We start from the raw sequence: 17,310 nt of genomic DNA, 5'->3' as shown, positions 1-17,310 counted from the left end.
TCTCTTGATCTGTGCTTCAAGCAGACTCATCATGCAGCTTGGATATCAAACAAATTAAAGCCTTCAGCTCAACACTTCTGTGTGTGAGGACTTAAGACACGAGTAAGCAACTACCAAATTCTGTCTCATTTACTGTTTTAATCAAGTCAAATAATCTCATATACTTCTGGAAACAATTATTCATTTCACAGAACCCTAGGAGTTGTAAGGGATTTTGAAAGCTCATCCAGTCCAAGCCCCCTGCCAGAGCAGGAGCAGCCAGAGCAGCTCACACAGGAACACATCCAGGTGGGTTTTGAATATCTCCAGAGAAGGAGACTCCACAACCCCCCTGGGCAGCCTGCTCCAGGCCTCTATCACACTAACAGGGAATAAATCCTTCCTCCTGTTTCCATGGCACTTCCTCTGCCTCAGCTTCCACCACTGCCCCTTGTGCTGGCATTGGGCAGCACCCAGCAGAGCCTGGCTCCAGCCTCTGGGCACTCCCCCTGCACATCTTCATAAACATGTGGAGTCTGGAGATATTCAAAACCCTCCTGGATGTATTCCTGTGTGACCTGCCCTGCCCTGGCAGGGGTGGACTGGATGATCTCTGGAGGTCCCTTCCAACCTCTGATGTTCTGTGATAAGAAAGGAGCATGTCACAAACTAAAGAAAAACGATGACAACAAAACCCAAACTGAGCAGCAGCACTGAGGAGCCAGATGAAGCCTGTTCTAGCACAGGAAAACACTTTCCTTCTCATCCATGGGGAATGAGGCATCCAAGCCCTGCCTGAGGCAGGAAGGAGCTGAGAAAGCTGCTTGCTTGCTGTGCTGCCTGTAGTGAAGCAAAAGGGGAATATGTCTGAGGGATCCTGGCGTTTTCATCCCCCGTGACAGGTTACTGCTCCACCTGTGTGAGATCAGGCAGGATTTTCCATCTGCAAGTTCTCTCCCTTCCTGCTTTTGTTGCTAAGACTACAGAAAGAATGCTCCACAGCAGTGCTGCTTTCATTTGGTTAAAAATATTAATAGGAGCTCATGAATAAGTCATGGAGCCTGAGACAAATGCATGAAGCCAACCTCCTGTAACCCTGTCACATCTCTCTGCTTCTGTTAAATGTGGTGCAGCTGAAAAGAGGAAAGTCTGCTGGATATCTGAGAGTTTGCTGTTCCTTTTTCTTCTGGTTTTTGCTGCAGTGTGCTTTGCAGACTCCATAACCTCCATTGCCAACTTACTCTTCGAGTACTGAGGGTCTGTGAAAAGCCAGACACGGTGCACGTCAGTCAGAGTAGGGTTTGGGTTGGAAGGGACCTTAAAGATCATCTAGTTCCAATTCCCCTGCCATGGGCAGGGACACCTCCTAGCAGACCTGGTTGCTCAGGGCCCCATCCAACCTGCCTTCCAACGCTTCCAGGCTTGGACACTCCAAAGCTTCCCTGGGCAACCTGTCCCAGTGCCTCAGCACCCTCCTGGGGAAGAATGGCTTCCTGATTTGGAAGCACAAATGCATGTTTTTGAAACATCACTTTCTAAACTCTGATCATGCTCTGCCCTGCTGAGACCACACCTGCAATACTGTGTTCAGTTCTGGGCTCCCCAGTTCAAGAGAGGCAGAGACCTGCTGGAGAGTCCAACAGAGAGCTGTGAGGATGATGAAGGGCCTGGAACAGTTCTGCTGTGAAGAGAGACTGAGAGCCCTGGGGTGGTTTAGCCTGGAGAAGAGAAGACTGAGAGGGATTTGATCAATGTCTATCAATATCTGAGGGGTGAGGGTCAGGATGAAGGTGCCAGGCTCTGGTGCCCAGTAGTAGAACAAAGAACAACAGCTACAAGATGTAATCCAGGAGGTTCCACCTCAATGTGAGGAGAAACTTCTTTGGTGTGAGGGTGCTGGAGCCTGGAGCAGGCTGCCCAGAGAGGTTGTGGAGTCTCCTTCTCTGGAGGCTTTCCAATGCACCTGGATGTGCTCCTGTGTGCCCTGCCCTGGGTGCTGCTGCTCTGGCAGGGGGCTTGGGCTGGATGACCTCTGGAGGGCCCTTCCAACCCCTGCCATTCTGTGATTCTCCTCTCAATAAGAATTCTGAGCTTTGGCCTCCCTTATTGCTCTGTGTGCAGAGCCTGTGTAACTCCTGCAATCAGCAGGAAGACAGACCACTGGCTTCCTGATAAATGCTCAAAGCTCTCAAGTGATAATTACCACATTTCCAGACAATCAAAGGAGGTGTCTGACCATATCTGAGACACTGTTCCCATCTGCTTCCATGCCAAGGTGTTCCTGTTGGGGGTAACAGGTAATTGACTCTCCCATATTACAGAAACATGAAACACTTTCAGAGTGGCACAGAGTAATCCATCAATGTCAGCAGCAGAACTCCTGTGGTGCTCAAAATCTATCCCTAAGGATTGCTGTTATCCAAACTGGAATTATGTGGCTTAGTGTAACAACTTTTTACTTACCTACCCCCAACTCCTCCCTGCCTACCACCCAGCAATGTGTTCAGCCTCACTCCCTGCACAGTTTGCTGTGAGCTGTTAAATTAGCTGGGCCTCTTGGGTCTGCATGGCTTGAAGTGAGCACCAAGCTCTGCTGTCTGCATCACCTCCTAGATGCCTCTCTCATGAGGATGCTCCAGGTGAGCACAGTGAAGAGGGTTAGAAAAGAAGGGGCTGCAGAGAGACTGCCAGCCTCCACAGCCACACTAATATTCAGCTTTCACTCCCTGAACTACAGATTCTTTTGGTTGGAAAAGACCTCTAAGACCATCAAGTCTGACCATCAGTCCAACGCCATCATGGCCACTAAATCATGGCCCCAGGTGCCACGGCCACACATTCCTTGCACACCTCCAGGGATGGTGACTCCAGCACCTCCCTGGCCAGCCTGTGCCAATCCCTGACCACTCTTGCAGCAAAGAAACTTTTCCTCATCTCCAACCTAAATCCACCCTAGCACCATTTCAGGCCTTTTCCTCTTGTTCTGTCACTGCAAAGGCTGGGGCTAAACCATGGCCCTCAGCACCACATCTCTGCCTCTTGGAAACACCTCCAGGGATGGGGATCCAACCACCACCCTGGGCAGCCTGTGCCAAGCTTCAAGAACCCTTTCAGGGAAGAAATTTCTTCTAATCTCCAGCTTAAATCTCCCTTCAGGCAGCTTGAGGCCATTTCCTCTCATCTTATCACTGGAGAACAGCCAGGCAGAGAGGGACCTGGGGGTACTGGTCGATGGTAGGCTGAACATGAGCCTGCAGTGTGCCCAGGCAGCCAGGAGGGCCAATGGCATCCTGGCCTGCATCAGGAAGAGTGTGGCCAGCAGGAGCAGGGAGGTCATTCTGCCCCTGTACACTGCACTGGTTAGGCCGCACCTCGAGTCCTGTGTCCAGTTCTGGGCCCCTCAGTTCAGGAAGGAGGTTGACTTGCTGGAATGAGTCCAGAGAAGGGCAATGAAGTTGCTGAGGGGTTTGGAACACAGCCCTGTGAGGAGAGACTGAGGGAGCTGGGGTTGCATAGCCTGGAGAAGAGGAGGCTCAGGGGAGACCTTCTTGCTCTCTCCAATTCCCTGAAGGGAGGTTGTAGCCAGGTGGGGGTTGGTCTCTTCTCCCAGGCACCCAGCACCAGAACAAGAGGACACAGTTTCAGGCTGCACCAGGGGAGGTTTAGGCTGGAGGTTAGGAGGAAGTTCTACACAGAGAGAGTGATTGCACATTGGGATGGGCTGCCCAGGGAGGTGGTGGAGTCATCATCACTGGGGGTGTTCAGGAGGAGACTTGATAGGGTGCTTGGTGCCATGGGTTAGTTGTTTAGGTGGTGTTGGATTGGTTGATGGGTTGGACACAATGATCTTGAAGGTCTCTTCCAACCTGGTCTATTCTATTCTATTACTAGGGAGAACAGACCAACTCCCACCTCACTCCAGCCTCCCTTCAGGGACCTGTAGAAAGCAATGAGGTCTTCTCTCAGCCTCCTTTTCTCCACCATAAACCCCCAGCTCCCTCAGCTGCTCCCCACCAGCCCTGCTCTCCAGACCCTTCCCCAGGTTTGTTGCCCTTCTCTGGGCCTGCTCCAGCATCTCCATGTCTTTCTTGGAGTGAGGGACCCAAACTGAAGGCAGTATTTGAGGTGCAGCCTCACCAGTGCCAAGCACAGGGACAATGGATTCTCAGCAAACTCCTGCAAGCAAGGGCTGAGATAATGCCCTGGTTTCAGCTGGGATAGAGTATGAGTGACATCATTAATCCACAAAGGAAGTACCAGGCCTGGTGTGGATACTGCTCAGAGCTCTTTTCAGCCGAGAGTTCAGTGATTCTGGAGTAATTGTAATGTGCTCTAGGAGCCTGGAGATGAAGAGGGAGGTGGAAAATGGAAAACACTATTGTCAAGAAATGTTTCAAGCAGATTCCATTAAAGCCTGAATCCCCTGTCTGCTTCTTGGCTACACAAGTTCATTATCAGCAGCACATTAAATTAAATGCCTTGTGTGCCACCACAGCCAAGCATCTGGAAATGAGCTCAGCGTCACCACACAGAACTCTGAACGCCTCTCCTTTGCAGAGGGGAACCTGGCTTTTCATTTCTCCCCTTCCTTTCTCATCCTCTCCACCAAGATTAAAGGAAACAGAGGATAAATCTCACTTCCAGGCTTCACCTTTTGGGTCTTTCTTAGCAGTACCTGAGGTATTAGCAGAACCCCGCCTTGAGTTCAGGTGGAAATGATGGGAATGTTGCCAGGCTCCTTGCCACAACGCTGCTGGGGAGCAGGGCTTGTGTTGAGCGGGTGAGGGGACCAGGGTGGGTCAGCCTGGAGAAAAGGAGGCTGAGGGAAGACCTCATTCCTTTCTACAACCCTCTGAAAGGAGGCTGGAGACAGGTGGGGGGTGGTTTCTTCTCCCTAGGAAAAAGTGGTAGAACAGAGGAAACTGCTTTCAGTTGCCCCAGGGGAGGTTTAGGTTGGAGATTGGAAGAAACTTCTTCCCTGAAATGGTTCTGAAGCACTGGCACAGGCTGCCCAGGGAGGTGGTTGAATGCCCATCCCTGGAGGTGTTTCAAAGAGGCAGGGATGTGGTGCTGAGGGCCCAGCCTTGGTCATGTTAAGAGAATGGTTGAGGTCCATGACCTTGAAGATCTTTTCCAACCAAAGCAATTGTAGGATTCTGTGATTTTTCCATAGCAGAGCAATTCCCTCTGGCACGAAGCAGATCAATCCTGCTTCTAATGACCCCCTCAGGCGCAGGGGAAGCTGCCCCTCAGGTGCAAGGGTTCTCCAGCACTGGCACAGGCTGCCCAGGGAGGTGGCTGAATCCCCATCCCTGAAGGTGTTTCAAAGAGGCAGGGATGTGGTGCTGATGACTTGATTTCAAAGGTCTCTTGCAGCTTCACCATTTCTATGATCCTCTGCTTTGGCATCAGCCATGGCAGAGTTTGGCGATGGTCAGGAGTCATGATCATAAAGGTTGCTCCCAACCTGAGGGCCACGGCTTAGCATCAGCCTTGGTAGAGTTGGAGAAGGGTTGGACTCTATGATCTTAAAGAACTTTTCCAGCTGGGAGGATTCTGTGATTCTGGCAGAGCTGGCAGTGAACTCAGCCCATCTGAAGACTGCAGCCAGACCCAGTACAAGTGTCAAGATGACTTCAACTAAGCAATCAGTACACTGAAGACCAAAAGTTACCTGAGGCTTCTGCCTGGCTTGCAATTCTGTAGATGCAAGCTTGAAAGCAAATGAAACAGTGATCACAGAATCACAGAATGTCAGGGGCTGGAAAGGACCTAGAAAGCTCTTCCAGTCCAACCCCCCTGCCAGAGCAGGAGCACCTGAAGCAGGTCACACAGGAACACATCCAGGCAGGTCTTGAGTATCTCCAGAGAGGGAGACTCCACAACCCCCCTGGGCAGCCTGCTCCAGGCCTCTAGAACCCTCACAGTGACAGAATTCTTCCTCCTGTTTCCATGGCACTTCCTCTGCCTCAGCTTCCACCACTGCCCCTTGTGCTGGCACTGGGCAGCACCCAGCAGAGCCTGGCTCCAGCCTCTGGGCACTCCCCCTGCACATCTTGAGCAACAGCAAGGAGCTCACCCTCAGGCTCCTCCTCTCCAAGCCTAAGAGCCCTCAGCTCCCTCAGGCTCTCCTCATGAGGAAGATCTTCCACTGCCTGCAGCATCCTTGTGGCTCTGTGCTGGACTCTCTCAAGCAGTTCCCTGAGGTCCTTCTTGAGCTGAGGGGCCCAGAACTGGACACAAGATTCCAGATGTGGCTTCACCAGGGCAGAGTAGAGGGGGAGGAGAACCTCTCTCATCTTACTGAGCACAGCCCTTCTAATCCACCCCAGTCTGCTGTCCAGCCAGAAAGTCTGCCATCAGTGGCAGAAAACTCAGCTGGACAAGCAGAAGTGAGTCAGTTAATGATTGCCCCAGATTCTAATAAATCCATTTGCACTTGACATGATATTTGGTGCGACTGATCAGGAGCAGAGGATGAGGATGTTTTAGGTGTGATCTGTGCTGCTTCCAGAGCCATTTACTGTGTAGCTGTTCAGAGCCATTCAAAACAAGCAGTGAAAGGAGAATCTGCAGACATTTTCACTTCAGATTTCAGCTGAGGCAGCTTAAAGGGTAGTTTTTGAGGAAGTTCAAATGCCTTCCCTAACATCACACAAAGAAGGCAGGAACGTGTTTCTCCCTTCACTCAGTTTGAATCAAAAAGGAGACTTGCTATTTATCAGACAAAAAAAAAATGACATTCTCCATCATCTCCACAGCAACAAAGGAGTTCTCCAAATAACCACAGAATGGCCTTGGCTGAAGGGACCTCAGAGATCATCTGCTCCAACCCCCCTGGCCATGGGCAGGCATGTCAATTAATTAGACCTGGCTGCTCAAGCCCTCATCCGGCCTGGCCTTCAACACCTCCAAGCAGAAGGACTCCCTGGGCAACCTGTTCCAGAGTCTCAGCACCCTCAGACTGAAGAGCTTCTTCCTCAGCTCCAGTCTAACCCTGCTCTGCCTCAGCTTCAAACCATTCCCCCTTGTCCTGTCTCCAGACACCCTCAGGAAAAGTCTCTCTGCAGCCTTCCTGTAGGATCCCTTCAGCTATTGGAAGGCAGCTAGAAGGTCCCCATGGAGTCTTTTATTCCCCAGGCTGAACACCCCCAGCTGCCTCAGCCTCTCCTCATAGCAGAGCTGCTCCAGCCCTTGGAGCAGCTTTGTGGCCTTCTTCTGGACTCACTCCAACAGGTCTCTTTCCTTCTTATGATAGGGAAGCCAGAACTGGAAGCAGCATTCAAGCAAACTGAAGCACTGTTAGAGAGTAGGTATCAAGGATAAAACTGAATTTTGATCATTTTATTGTTTTGGGTTTTTTTCCCTCCTTACAGGGTTTTGCCCATACAGATTTCAGCCCTGAAGTACCATTCATTTGCTCTCTACAGAACCAGCCAGACCCAGTGGCAAAGCTTCATTCTGCAGAACTTCATCACTTGTTTCTCAAATCAGAGAACCACAGAACTGTCAGGGTTGGAAGGGACCTCAAGGATCAGCCAGTTCCAACCCCCCTGCCATGGCCAGGGACACCTCACACTCCAGCAGGTTGCTCACAGCCACCTCCAGCCTGGCTGCAAACACCTCCAGGCAGGAGGCTTCCACCACCTCCCTGGGCAACCTGTGCCAGGCTCTCACCACCCTCCTGGGGAACAACTTCTTCCTCTCAGCCAATCTCAATCTCCCCCTTTCTAGTTTTGTTCCACTGCCCCCCAGTCCTGTCACTCCCTGACACCCTCAAAAGTCCCTCACCAAGGGAAAGGCCCTAAAAGATTGTAATGGTAGGGCCAAACAGCCCCAGAACAAACCCAGACAGACACTAAGGTGTCTAGGCATGGTCCCCCTCTCTCCCCTCCTTCCTGCAGAAAGCCAGGGTAACATGGGAAAAGGAGCAAAGGGGACAGGACCAGGCATGGCTGGTACACAGCCTGTGTCTATGGTAAGGGCAGGGGCACTGGGCACAGCCCAGGGGATTGGATGTGGCACTTGGTGCCATGGTCTAGTCATGAGGTCTGTAGTGACAGGTTGGACTCGATGATCCTCGAGGTCTCTTCCAACCTTAGTTATACTGTGATACCTGCAGGGATGGTGACTCAAGATCCCTAGAATGGTTTGGATTGGAAAGGACCTTCAAGATCATCCACTTACAATCCCAACACCATGGGCAGGGACATCTCTCACTAGCTCAGGTTGCTCAAGGCCTCATCCAACCCGGCCTCAAACACCTCCAGAGAGAGGGCATCCACAACCTCCCTGGGCAACCTGTGCCAGTGCAGGAGGGGTCTGAGCAGAGCAGAGGGGCAGAATCCCCTCCCTGTGGTGCCCTCTCCCTGCTCTGGCTGCAGCTCAGCACACAGCTGCCTGCTGGGCTGCCAGGGACCAGTGCTGGCTCCTGGGGAACTTGTCACCAACTGACACCCCCAAGGCCCTCTCCTTGAGCCTGCTCTTGAGCCACTCCTCCCCCAGCCTGGATCTGATCCTTGATTTGTTTTCCATCCTTAATGATTCTACCATTCTAAGTTTGTTGCCTGCAGGAAGTCCAACAGCCTTGCTGTGATAGGAGCAAGATGCTTTTTAGGTCCAAATTACAGAGACTTTTAGAAATCACATTTCAAACATCTGGAGAACCTCAAGAGGAAAAGAGAGAAGGCTGTCTCCAGTTAGCAGCAACTCTGTTGTATCTACAAGCCATAGACAGCAGGAGGTAGGAGTGACACCCACAGCAAGAAGGGAATCACTTCACCACCAAACAAAACCTCATTTCTTTTGCACTGGAGTAGCCTCAAATGTCTCTCTGCTCCCAAGCACTCTGTTGGGAGGGGTGGAGAAAGCAAGACACAGTCAGGGTTGATTTGACCCAGCACATTCAGCTTGCTGTTTCCTTGCTTCAAATGGAATCATTTGCTGTGACCCAGCTGCAATCATGTGTTCCAAGACTTTCCAGGAAAAATGATCTTCCTCTCCCACTTCTCATGGTACAAACCAACACAGCCTCACTGTTAGCACAGCTCCACTCAGCTCAGGGCTGACTCTCATTTCCTCAAGCAGCTTATTGCTGGGTTTCATTCTGAGGTTTGAAGGTAGAATCATAGAACTGTTCAGGTTAGAAAAGCCTTTAAGATCATCAGGTTCAAGCCAGCACTGCCAAGTCCACCCACTAAGCCATTTCAATATCACTAAGTGGCACATCCACACATCTTTTAGATACTTCCAGGGATAGGTGACTCCACCACTTCCCCTGGCAGCCTGTTCCAGGGCCTGACAACCCTTGTGGTAAAGGATTTTTCCTCTTATGTCCAATCTGAACCACTCCTGCTTGCAACCTGGGGTCACTTCCTCTTGTTCTATCAGTTCTTACTTGGGAGAAGAATCCTAGGATTGTTTGGGTTGGAGAACATCTCCAAGATCATCAGGTCCAACCACCAACCTAACACCACCATGGCCATTCAGCCACATCCCAAAGTGCCATGGCCACAAGCTCCTTGAACACCTCCAGGGATGGTGACTCCCTGGGCAGCCTGTTCCAGTCCCTGACCACTCTTGCAGCAAAGAAATGTTTCCTAAGCTCCAACCTAAACCACCCTTGGCACAATTTCAGGCCATTTCCTTCTCCTTCCTGATCCTAGGGAGAAGAGAGAGTTGCTCTTCACGTAGGGCAGAACAAGCTGAAGACCTCACAACCATTGGACCACTCTTGCAGGAAGGAAACTTTCCCTAATAGCCAACCTAAAGCTCCTCTGGAGCAACTTGAAGCCATTTCTTCCTGTCCTGGTGCTAATTACTTGGGGAAAAAAGACCTACAGCCCTCTCTCTCCAACCTTTCAAGCTAGTAGGTGAAGAGAGGTTCTCCTCCCCCTCTGCTCTGCCCTGGTGAGGCCACAGCTGGAATCTTGTGTCCAGTTCTGGGCCCCTCAGCTCAAGAAGGACCTCAGGGAACTGTCTCAAAGATTTCTCTTTTTATTTTCCCCTGGACCACTCTTGCAGCAAAGACATTTTCCCTTACCTCCAACCTTCCCTGGCACACTTTCAGGCCATTTCCATTGATGCAGCAGAGGTAACAAAAACTGAAAGGAATTCAGATGTTCCAAAGTTATTCTGCATGGTTTGCCACCTGCTGCCAATGGAAGCCATACATTAGAGGCTGCTCCATTTCAGGTTCTCTGCAGTTTACTTTCCAGGGCTGTAATTGTTCACTGGGGGTTAGCAGTGAAAAGCACCAGCAACATGGTGAAAGTTGCTAGAAATCTTCTACACAGCCTGCAGCTGTTGCTGTGTTACAGAAGGAGGTTGGGCTCCAGGAGCTGAAAGGGCTCTTCCAACTGAAACAATTCAATACTTCTGTCATAGAATCAATAAGGTTGGAAGAGACCTCAAAGATCATCCAGTCCAACCTGTCACCCAACACCTCATCACTAATAAACCATGGCACCAAGTCTCACAGTATCACCAAGGTTGGAAGAGACCTCAAAGATCACAGAGTCCAACCTGTCACCACAGACCTCATGACTAGACCATGGCACCAAGTGCCACATCCAATCCCCTCTTGAACACCTCCAGGGATGGGGACTCCACCACCTCCCTGGGCAGCACATCCCAATGGCTAACAACTCTCTCTGGGAAGAATGAAGAACTTTCTCCTCACCTCCAGCCTAAACTTCCCCTGGCATCTGGGATTAGGAGACATAAATTAGAACCTAGGAGAATCTGGTCTGAGAACACTGAATACTGGGTGCAGTTTTGGGGCCCTCAAGCTATTGAGGTGCTGAAGGACGTCCACAGAGGGCAATAAAGCTGGGGAAGGGTGTGGAGAACAGGGCTGGTGAGGAGCAGCTGAAGGACCTGGGAGTGTTTAGCCTGGAGAAGAGGAGGCTGAGGGCAGACTTCATTGTCCACTACAACTCACAGGATGTTAGGGGTTGGAAGGGACCTCCAGAGATCATCAAGTCCAACCCCCTACCAGAGCAAGACCATGTAGCACAGGTCACACAGGAATGCATCCAGATGGGTCTTGAAAGTCTGCAGAGAAGGAGACTCCACAACCTCTCTTGACAGCTCCAGGGCTGAAAACTCCCTGAAAGGAGGTTGGAGTGAGGTGGGGGTTGCTCTCTGCTCACCAGGAACAAGTTACAGGATAAGAAGAAATGGCCTCAGGTTGCACCAGGGGAGCTTAAGGTTGATAATTAGAAGACTCTTCTTCCCTGAAAGGGTTCTGAAGCACTGGCACAGGCTGCCCAGGGAGGTGGCTGAATCCTCCATCCCTGGAGGTGTTTCCAAGAGGCAGAGATGTGGTGCTGAGGGCCCAGCCATGGTAGTGTTAAGAGAATGGTTGGACTCCTTGATCTTGAAGATCTTTTCCAACCAAAGCAATTGTAGGATTCTGTGATTTTTCCATAGCAGAGCAATTCCCTCTGGCATGAAGCAGATCAATCCTGCTTCTAATGACCCCCTCAGGTGCAGGGGAAGCTGCCCCTCAGGCACAGGGATGTTTGTGGGGCAGATCTTTCCAAGGCTTACCCAGAGATCCCCATGCAGTGCCTCCCTCCAGCTGAATTCCAAGCTCTTCTGAAGCAAAATGGATCTGAGCTCCTCCTCTGACACTGAATGGCAACATCCAAGAAGGGAATGCTTGCAAATGGCCATCTGTAGGATGGAATTTTTCCAGGGCCATCTTTCCTGACAGATTAATAGCCTTAAAGTGTATTAATTTCAAAGCTACATCATCCTCACTGAGTTTATTAAATTCAGATTCTGTGCTCTGTTCCAGCTCTCTCTTTTTTTCCTCCCCTAAGGTATTCACTGAAAGATAACTGAGTTGTGTTCTTCACACATTACTGGATCCTGTTGTAAATCCCTGCTGCAACACACAGGCATCTCACAGCAAAACCCTGATGCCTGGCTTTACAGAGGAGGTAAAGGCCTCAACAGACAGTCAGAGTGAAAGGACAGACAGGCTGCAAAGTCTCCTGCAGCCTGGCAGCTTATTGTTGTTCTTTTCAGTTATGATTATTTATCTCTTCAGTCCTTCTGTGCATGTTCTGGGGGGAGCAGCACCTGCCAGTCATGTTTCATGATGCTGGGGGAGGACATCATCATCCCTCCATCCCAGACACTCAGAGTGTTTTGTAGGCTATGCAAATGTAAGAGTTTTTTACTGTGTCCAGTTCTGGGCCACTCAGTTTAGGAAGGAGGTTGAGCTGCTGGAAGGTGTCCAGAGAAGGGCAACAAAGCTGGGGAGGGGTCTGGAGCACAGCCCTGTGAGGAGAGGCTGAGGGAGCTGGGGTTGCTTAGCCTGGAGAAGAGGAGGCTCAGGGGTGACCTTATTGCTGTCTCCAACTCCCTGAAAGGAGGTTGTAGACAGGCAGAGGTTGGTCTCTTCTCCCAGGCAGCCAGCACCAGAACAAAAGGACACAGTCTCAGGCTGCACCAGGGGAGGTTTAGGCTGGAGGTTAGGAAGAAGTTCTACACAGAGAGAGTGATTGCCCATTGGCATGGGCTGCCCAGGGAGGTGGTCACCATCACTGGAGGTGTTCAGGAGGAGACTGGATGGGGTGCTTGGTGCCATGGGTTAGTTGATTAGGTGGTGTTGGATTGGTTGATGGGTTGGACACAATGATCTTGAAGGTCTCTTCCAACCTGGTTTATTCTATTCTTGAACAGGAAGGCTGACAGTGATGAACACAACCTCTCAGAATGGTTTGGGTTGGAATGAGGCATAAAAGATCATCCAGTTCCAAGCCCCCTGCCATGGGCAAGGACACCTTCTACTAGCCCAGGCTGCTTAAGGCCTCATCTAACCACCCCCTGAGCATCCACCACCTCCCACAGCAACCTGTTCCAGCATCTCACCACCCTCCCTGCCAGCATTCTTGGCCACCTGAGCACACTGCTGGCTCGTCTTCAGCCAGCTGTCAAGCAGCACCCCCAGACCCTTCTCTCCTGGACAGCTTTCCAGCCACCCTGCCCCAAAGCCTGAAGCACTCAGGGGGTGGTTGTGACCCAAATGCAGGACCAAGCACTTGTATTAACCCTGATACAACTGACCTCAGCCCATGGATGCAGCCTGGCCAGATCCCTCTGCAGAGCCTTTCTGCTTCCTCTCTTACATGTGTAGGATTTCATTATCTTACAGTTTCAAATTTACATCTTTTTTCCTTCCCCCCCCACCCTTTTAATCCCATCCTGGGACTCTTCTTCATCTGGGGTTGGCTTTGTTTTGGTTGGTTTGTTGAGTGATCTACCACTTTTCTTGACTGTGCCTTTTATTTAGGGTAAACAGGAAAAGCAGTGCTCAGGGTGGAATTTGTTACTGCCAGCACTGCAAGTCCTTGAAAAAGCAATGAGCATGAAACATCTGTCATAATCATTATGTCTAGTTTGGCATCTCCTCTTCTTCCAAGCAAGGAGAAAAACAGGGCAAACACCCTACATTGCTTCACATACTCTCATAAGAGTGTAATAAACCACTGCTATTAAATAAATCAGCATTAATATTGTTAAAATAGCCTCAGATTCATGGGCTTGCTATGACAGTATCACCAAGGCTGGAAGAGACCTCAAAGATCATCAGGTCCAACCTGTCACCAGAGACCTGGTTAGGCTGCACCTTGAGTCCTGTGTCCAGTTCTGGGCCCCTCAGTTTAGGAAGGAGGTTGACTTGCTGGAGTGTGTCCGGAAAAGGGCAACAAGGATGGTGAGGGGCTTGGAGCACAGCCCTGTGAGGAGAGGCTGAGGGAGCTGGGGTTGCTTAGCCTGGAGAAGAGGAGGCTCAGGGGTGACCTTATTGCTCTCTACAAGTATCTGAAGGGGGGTTGTAGTGAAGCAGAGGTTGGTCTCTTCTCCCAGGCAGCCAGCACCAGAACAAGAGGACACAGTTCTCAGGCTGCACCAGGGGAGGTTTAGGCTGGAGGTTAGGAGGAAGTACTACACAGAGAGAGTGATTGCCCATTGGAATGGGCTGCCTGGGGAGGTGGTGGAGTCACCATCACTGGAGGTGTTCAGGAGGACACTTGATAGGGTGCTTGGTGCCATGGGTTAGTTGATTAGGTGGTGTTGGATGATAGGTTGGACACCATGATCTTGAAGGTCTCTTCCAACCTGGTTTATTCTATTGTATTCTATTCTATGGACCTCATGACTAGACCATGGCACCAAGTGCCACATTCAATCCCCTCTTGAACACCCCCAGGGATGGTGACTCCACCACCTCCCCGGGCAGCACATCCCCATAGCCAATCACTCTTTCTGGGAAGAGCTTCCTCCTCACCTCCAGCCTCAAACATGAAGACCATCAGATCCTCTTCCCCCATCAGCATTTGAGTACACCGAAATAAAGCTCTTCAATTTTAACTCCCAGGGGTAAGTTAAAAGAGTTAACCACAGTGAGTAACAGACCAGTCAGCAGGACCTCCTACCTCAATCTGGGTGGTGTTGTCGTGCCCCTCTTCCAGCAGCACATCCGAGAAACCCCCTGGCTCGGCAGAGTCCTGCCCCAAGCTGGCTCTGTTGGTGTTGAGGGATTTGAGAGCCTCCGAGTGCCTTCTCCACCTGTGGCTGCTCACATGTGTATCCACTTCCACATTGTCCACCACCCCAGGGAAGCTCTGAACAACTTCATAAAGCACACCTGTTTGACCAAGGAAGAAGGGGATAAAAAAAGAGAAGATAATAAGTGAAGGGAACTTTGGTTTCTGAAAGCCTCAGAAGTGCAAGTTTTGCCTAGCTGGTTAGAACAACTCCACAGAACAGCCATTTCCAGCTCTGATAAAGCTTCTGCAACACTAACAGCCTCAGAGTTTAAAGAAAGAGACAGCAACCAGCTCCAAGAATTCAGGCTAAGTTTTGTCAGCTCCTCAAAACATCCTTGGGAAGCCCTTGAAAGAAGTCCCTCCCCAGCTCCGTTGCAGCCCCCTTCAGGTACTGGAAGGTTGCTCTAAGGTCTCCCCAGAGCCTTCTCTTCTCCAGGCTCAACAGCTCCAACTCTCCCAGCCTGACCCCATAGCAGAGGTTCTCCAGACCTCTGATTATCTTCATAACCTCCTCTCCAGCAGCTCTGTGTCCTTTTTGTGCTGGGGTCATCAGAACTGGAGGCAGTGCTGCAGGTGGGGGCTGAGCAGAGCAGAGGGGCAGAATCCCCTCCCTGTGCTGCTGCTCTCCCTGCTCTGCCTGCAGCTCAGCACACAGCAGCAGCCCAGCAGGCAGCTAGTGACCACTGCTGGCTCCTGGGGAGCTTGTCACCAATTGACACCCCCAAAGCCTTCTCCTCCAGCCTGGATTTGTGCTTGGGATTCAAGCCTATAGCCAGAGGAGGCTCACACAAAACAGTTCACATGGGAACACATCCAGGCAGGCCTTGAAAGTCTCCAGCGAAGGAGACCTCTCTGGGCAGCCTGCTCCAGTGCTCTGTCACTGTCAAAGGAAAGAAGTTCCTCCTCACATTTAAATAGGTATTCTCTATTGAAGTTTATGCTCATTACCTCATCCTGTCACAGGGACCACTGAGGAGAGTCTGGCTCCATTTTCCTGTCTTCAGCAAATTGCCACCAGGCTCCCAGTTTTATCAAGCAATCAGCTGCCAGCCGCAGAGGGAGAGCTCAGCAGATGAGCTCACTTGCTCCTCCACAGCTTTCATCAGTCACAGCTGCCCTCCCTGCCTCAGCTGGCAGGCACTCACCAGGATTTCCTGGGGGTAAGGGCACCAGAAAGCTATCAGACATGGCAAACTTCTCAGACAGTCACAAACAGGGGCTTTCAGCCTGCAACACACCACGTGGAGGCTGGATCCAGGGAGCCACCGTTCCCACTCCTGCCACAACCCAGCCAGCAGTATGAAGGGACCTTGGCACCTTCTGCAAGGTTCAGGGAGCACTGGACCCCTACACACCGAGGGCCAAGGCCACAGGGCAAAGCTACATGGCTGCAGGACTCCACTGCTGCTGTCCGAAGTTCCTCAGGAGCCCTGAGGAAAAGGACTTGGGGGTGCTGGTGGATGAGAAGCTGGACAGGAGCAGGCAGTGGGAGCTTGCAGCACACAAGGCCACTGGCAGCCTGGGCTGCATCCAAAGCAGCACTGCCAGAGATCCAGAGAGGTGATTCTGACACTTTGCTCTGCTCTGCTGAGACCTCTCCTGGAGCACTGTGTGCAGCTCTGGAGCCCTCAATACAGGAAGGACAAGGACCTGATGGAGAGAGTCCAGAGGAGAGACATGAAAATGGTCAGGGGGTTGGAGCAGCTCTGCTATGAGGACAGCCTGAGGGAGCTGGGGGTGTTCAGCCTGGAGAAGAGAAGGCTCCAGGCAGACCTAAGAGCAGCCTGCCAGTGCCTGAAGGGGGCTACAAGAAGGCTGCAGAGAGACTGTTTGCAAAGGCCTGCAGGGACAGGACCAGGGGCAATGGCTTCAAACTAGAGCAGAGCAGATTGAGATTGGATGTGAGGAACAAGTTCTGCACCAGGAGGCTGCTGGAACACTGGCACAGGTTGCCCAGGGAGGTGGTTGAGGCTCCATGGCTGGAGATATTCAAGGTGAGGCTGGATGAGGCCCTGGGCAACCTGATCTGGTTGGGGATATCCCTGCTGAGTGCAGAGGAGGTCAGACTGGATGAGCTTTGGAGGTCCCTTCTGGCCTGGACCATTCTATGATTCTATGGTGAGAATCATGATGAGAAAGTGCAAAGCAAGCTGTATTTGACTTTTTGAATGAGCTGGACAGGGTTCTTTTCCTTTCCTGCAAACATTACTTAAATACACAAACTCCCAGACAATCCACAAGTCAATTTTCAAATTCTAAGGAGAGGCAGCTTGTGAAAGGGAAAAAAACCCCAACCTTCAGAGCCCTAAGATTGCCATATTTCACATTTCATGTTTCTGGTTGAAATCTCTGTGTAGCTAATAAATCACACAGAAGGCATTATAGAGGATATGCACCAAAGTATTCTCTCCTCATCTGTTAGATCTCTCAGAGCTTGCACCTAATTAACCCCCCAGGAGAACATGCCACTCAAATCTGCTGGAGAGCAGCCAGATGCTCTTATGCCTCATTAATAACAAAACCATAACATTGACAAACACACAATCAGTGAGTTGCTTGGGTTGCAAAAGACTTCCAAGATCATTCAGTCCAACCCTCAACCCAACCCCACCATGGCCACTAAACCATGGCCCCAAGTGCCATGGCCACAGGTTTCTTGAGCACCTCCAGGGATGGGGGCTCCACCACCTCCCTGGGCAGCCTGTGCCAATGACTGAAGCTCCTCCACCACCACATGGAGAAACTGCCTGCTCATGGCTTGGATCAG

The 17,310-nt window shown here is 51.1% G+C and overlaps 1 protein-coding gene across 1 annotated transcript in view; it reads right to left on the bottom strand.

The window, feature by feature from the left end:
* PLXDC2 (plexin domain containing 2) overlaps positions 1 to 17,310 on the bottom strand; it is a 369,954-nt gene that overhangs the window by 178,012 nt on the left and 174,632 nt on the right. The window contains exon 2 of the mRNA XM_054171328.1: positions 14,430 to 14,641. Within this exon, the coding sequence (XP_054027303.1) occupies positions 14,430 to 14,641 (212 nt within the window). The remainder of the gene's footprint in view (positions 1 to 14,429; positions 14,642 to 17,310) is intronic.

Source organism: Dryobates pubescens, chromosome 21, assembly GCF_014839835.1.
Source record: "Dryobates pubescens isolate bDryPub1 chromosome 21, bDryPub1.pri, whole genome shotgun sequence".
Taxonomy (NCBI): Eukaryota; Metazoa; Chordata; class Aves; order Piciformes; family Picidae; genus Dryobates; species Dryobates pubescens.
The sequence above is the reverse complement of the archived record's forward strand: the minus strand, read 5'-3'. Positions and strand labels throughout refer to the sequence as shown.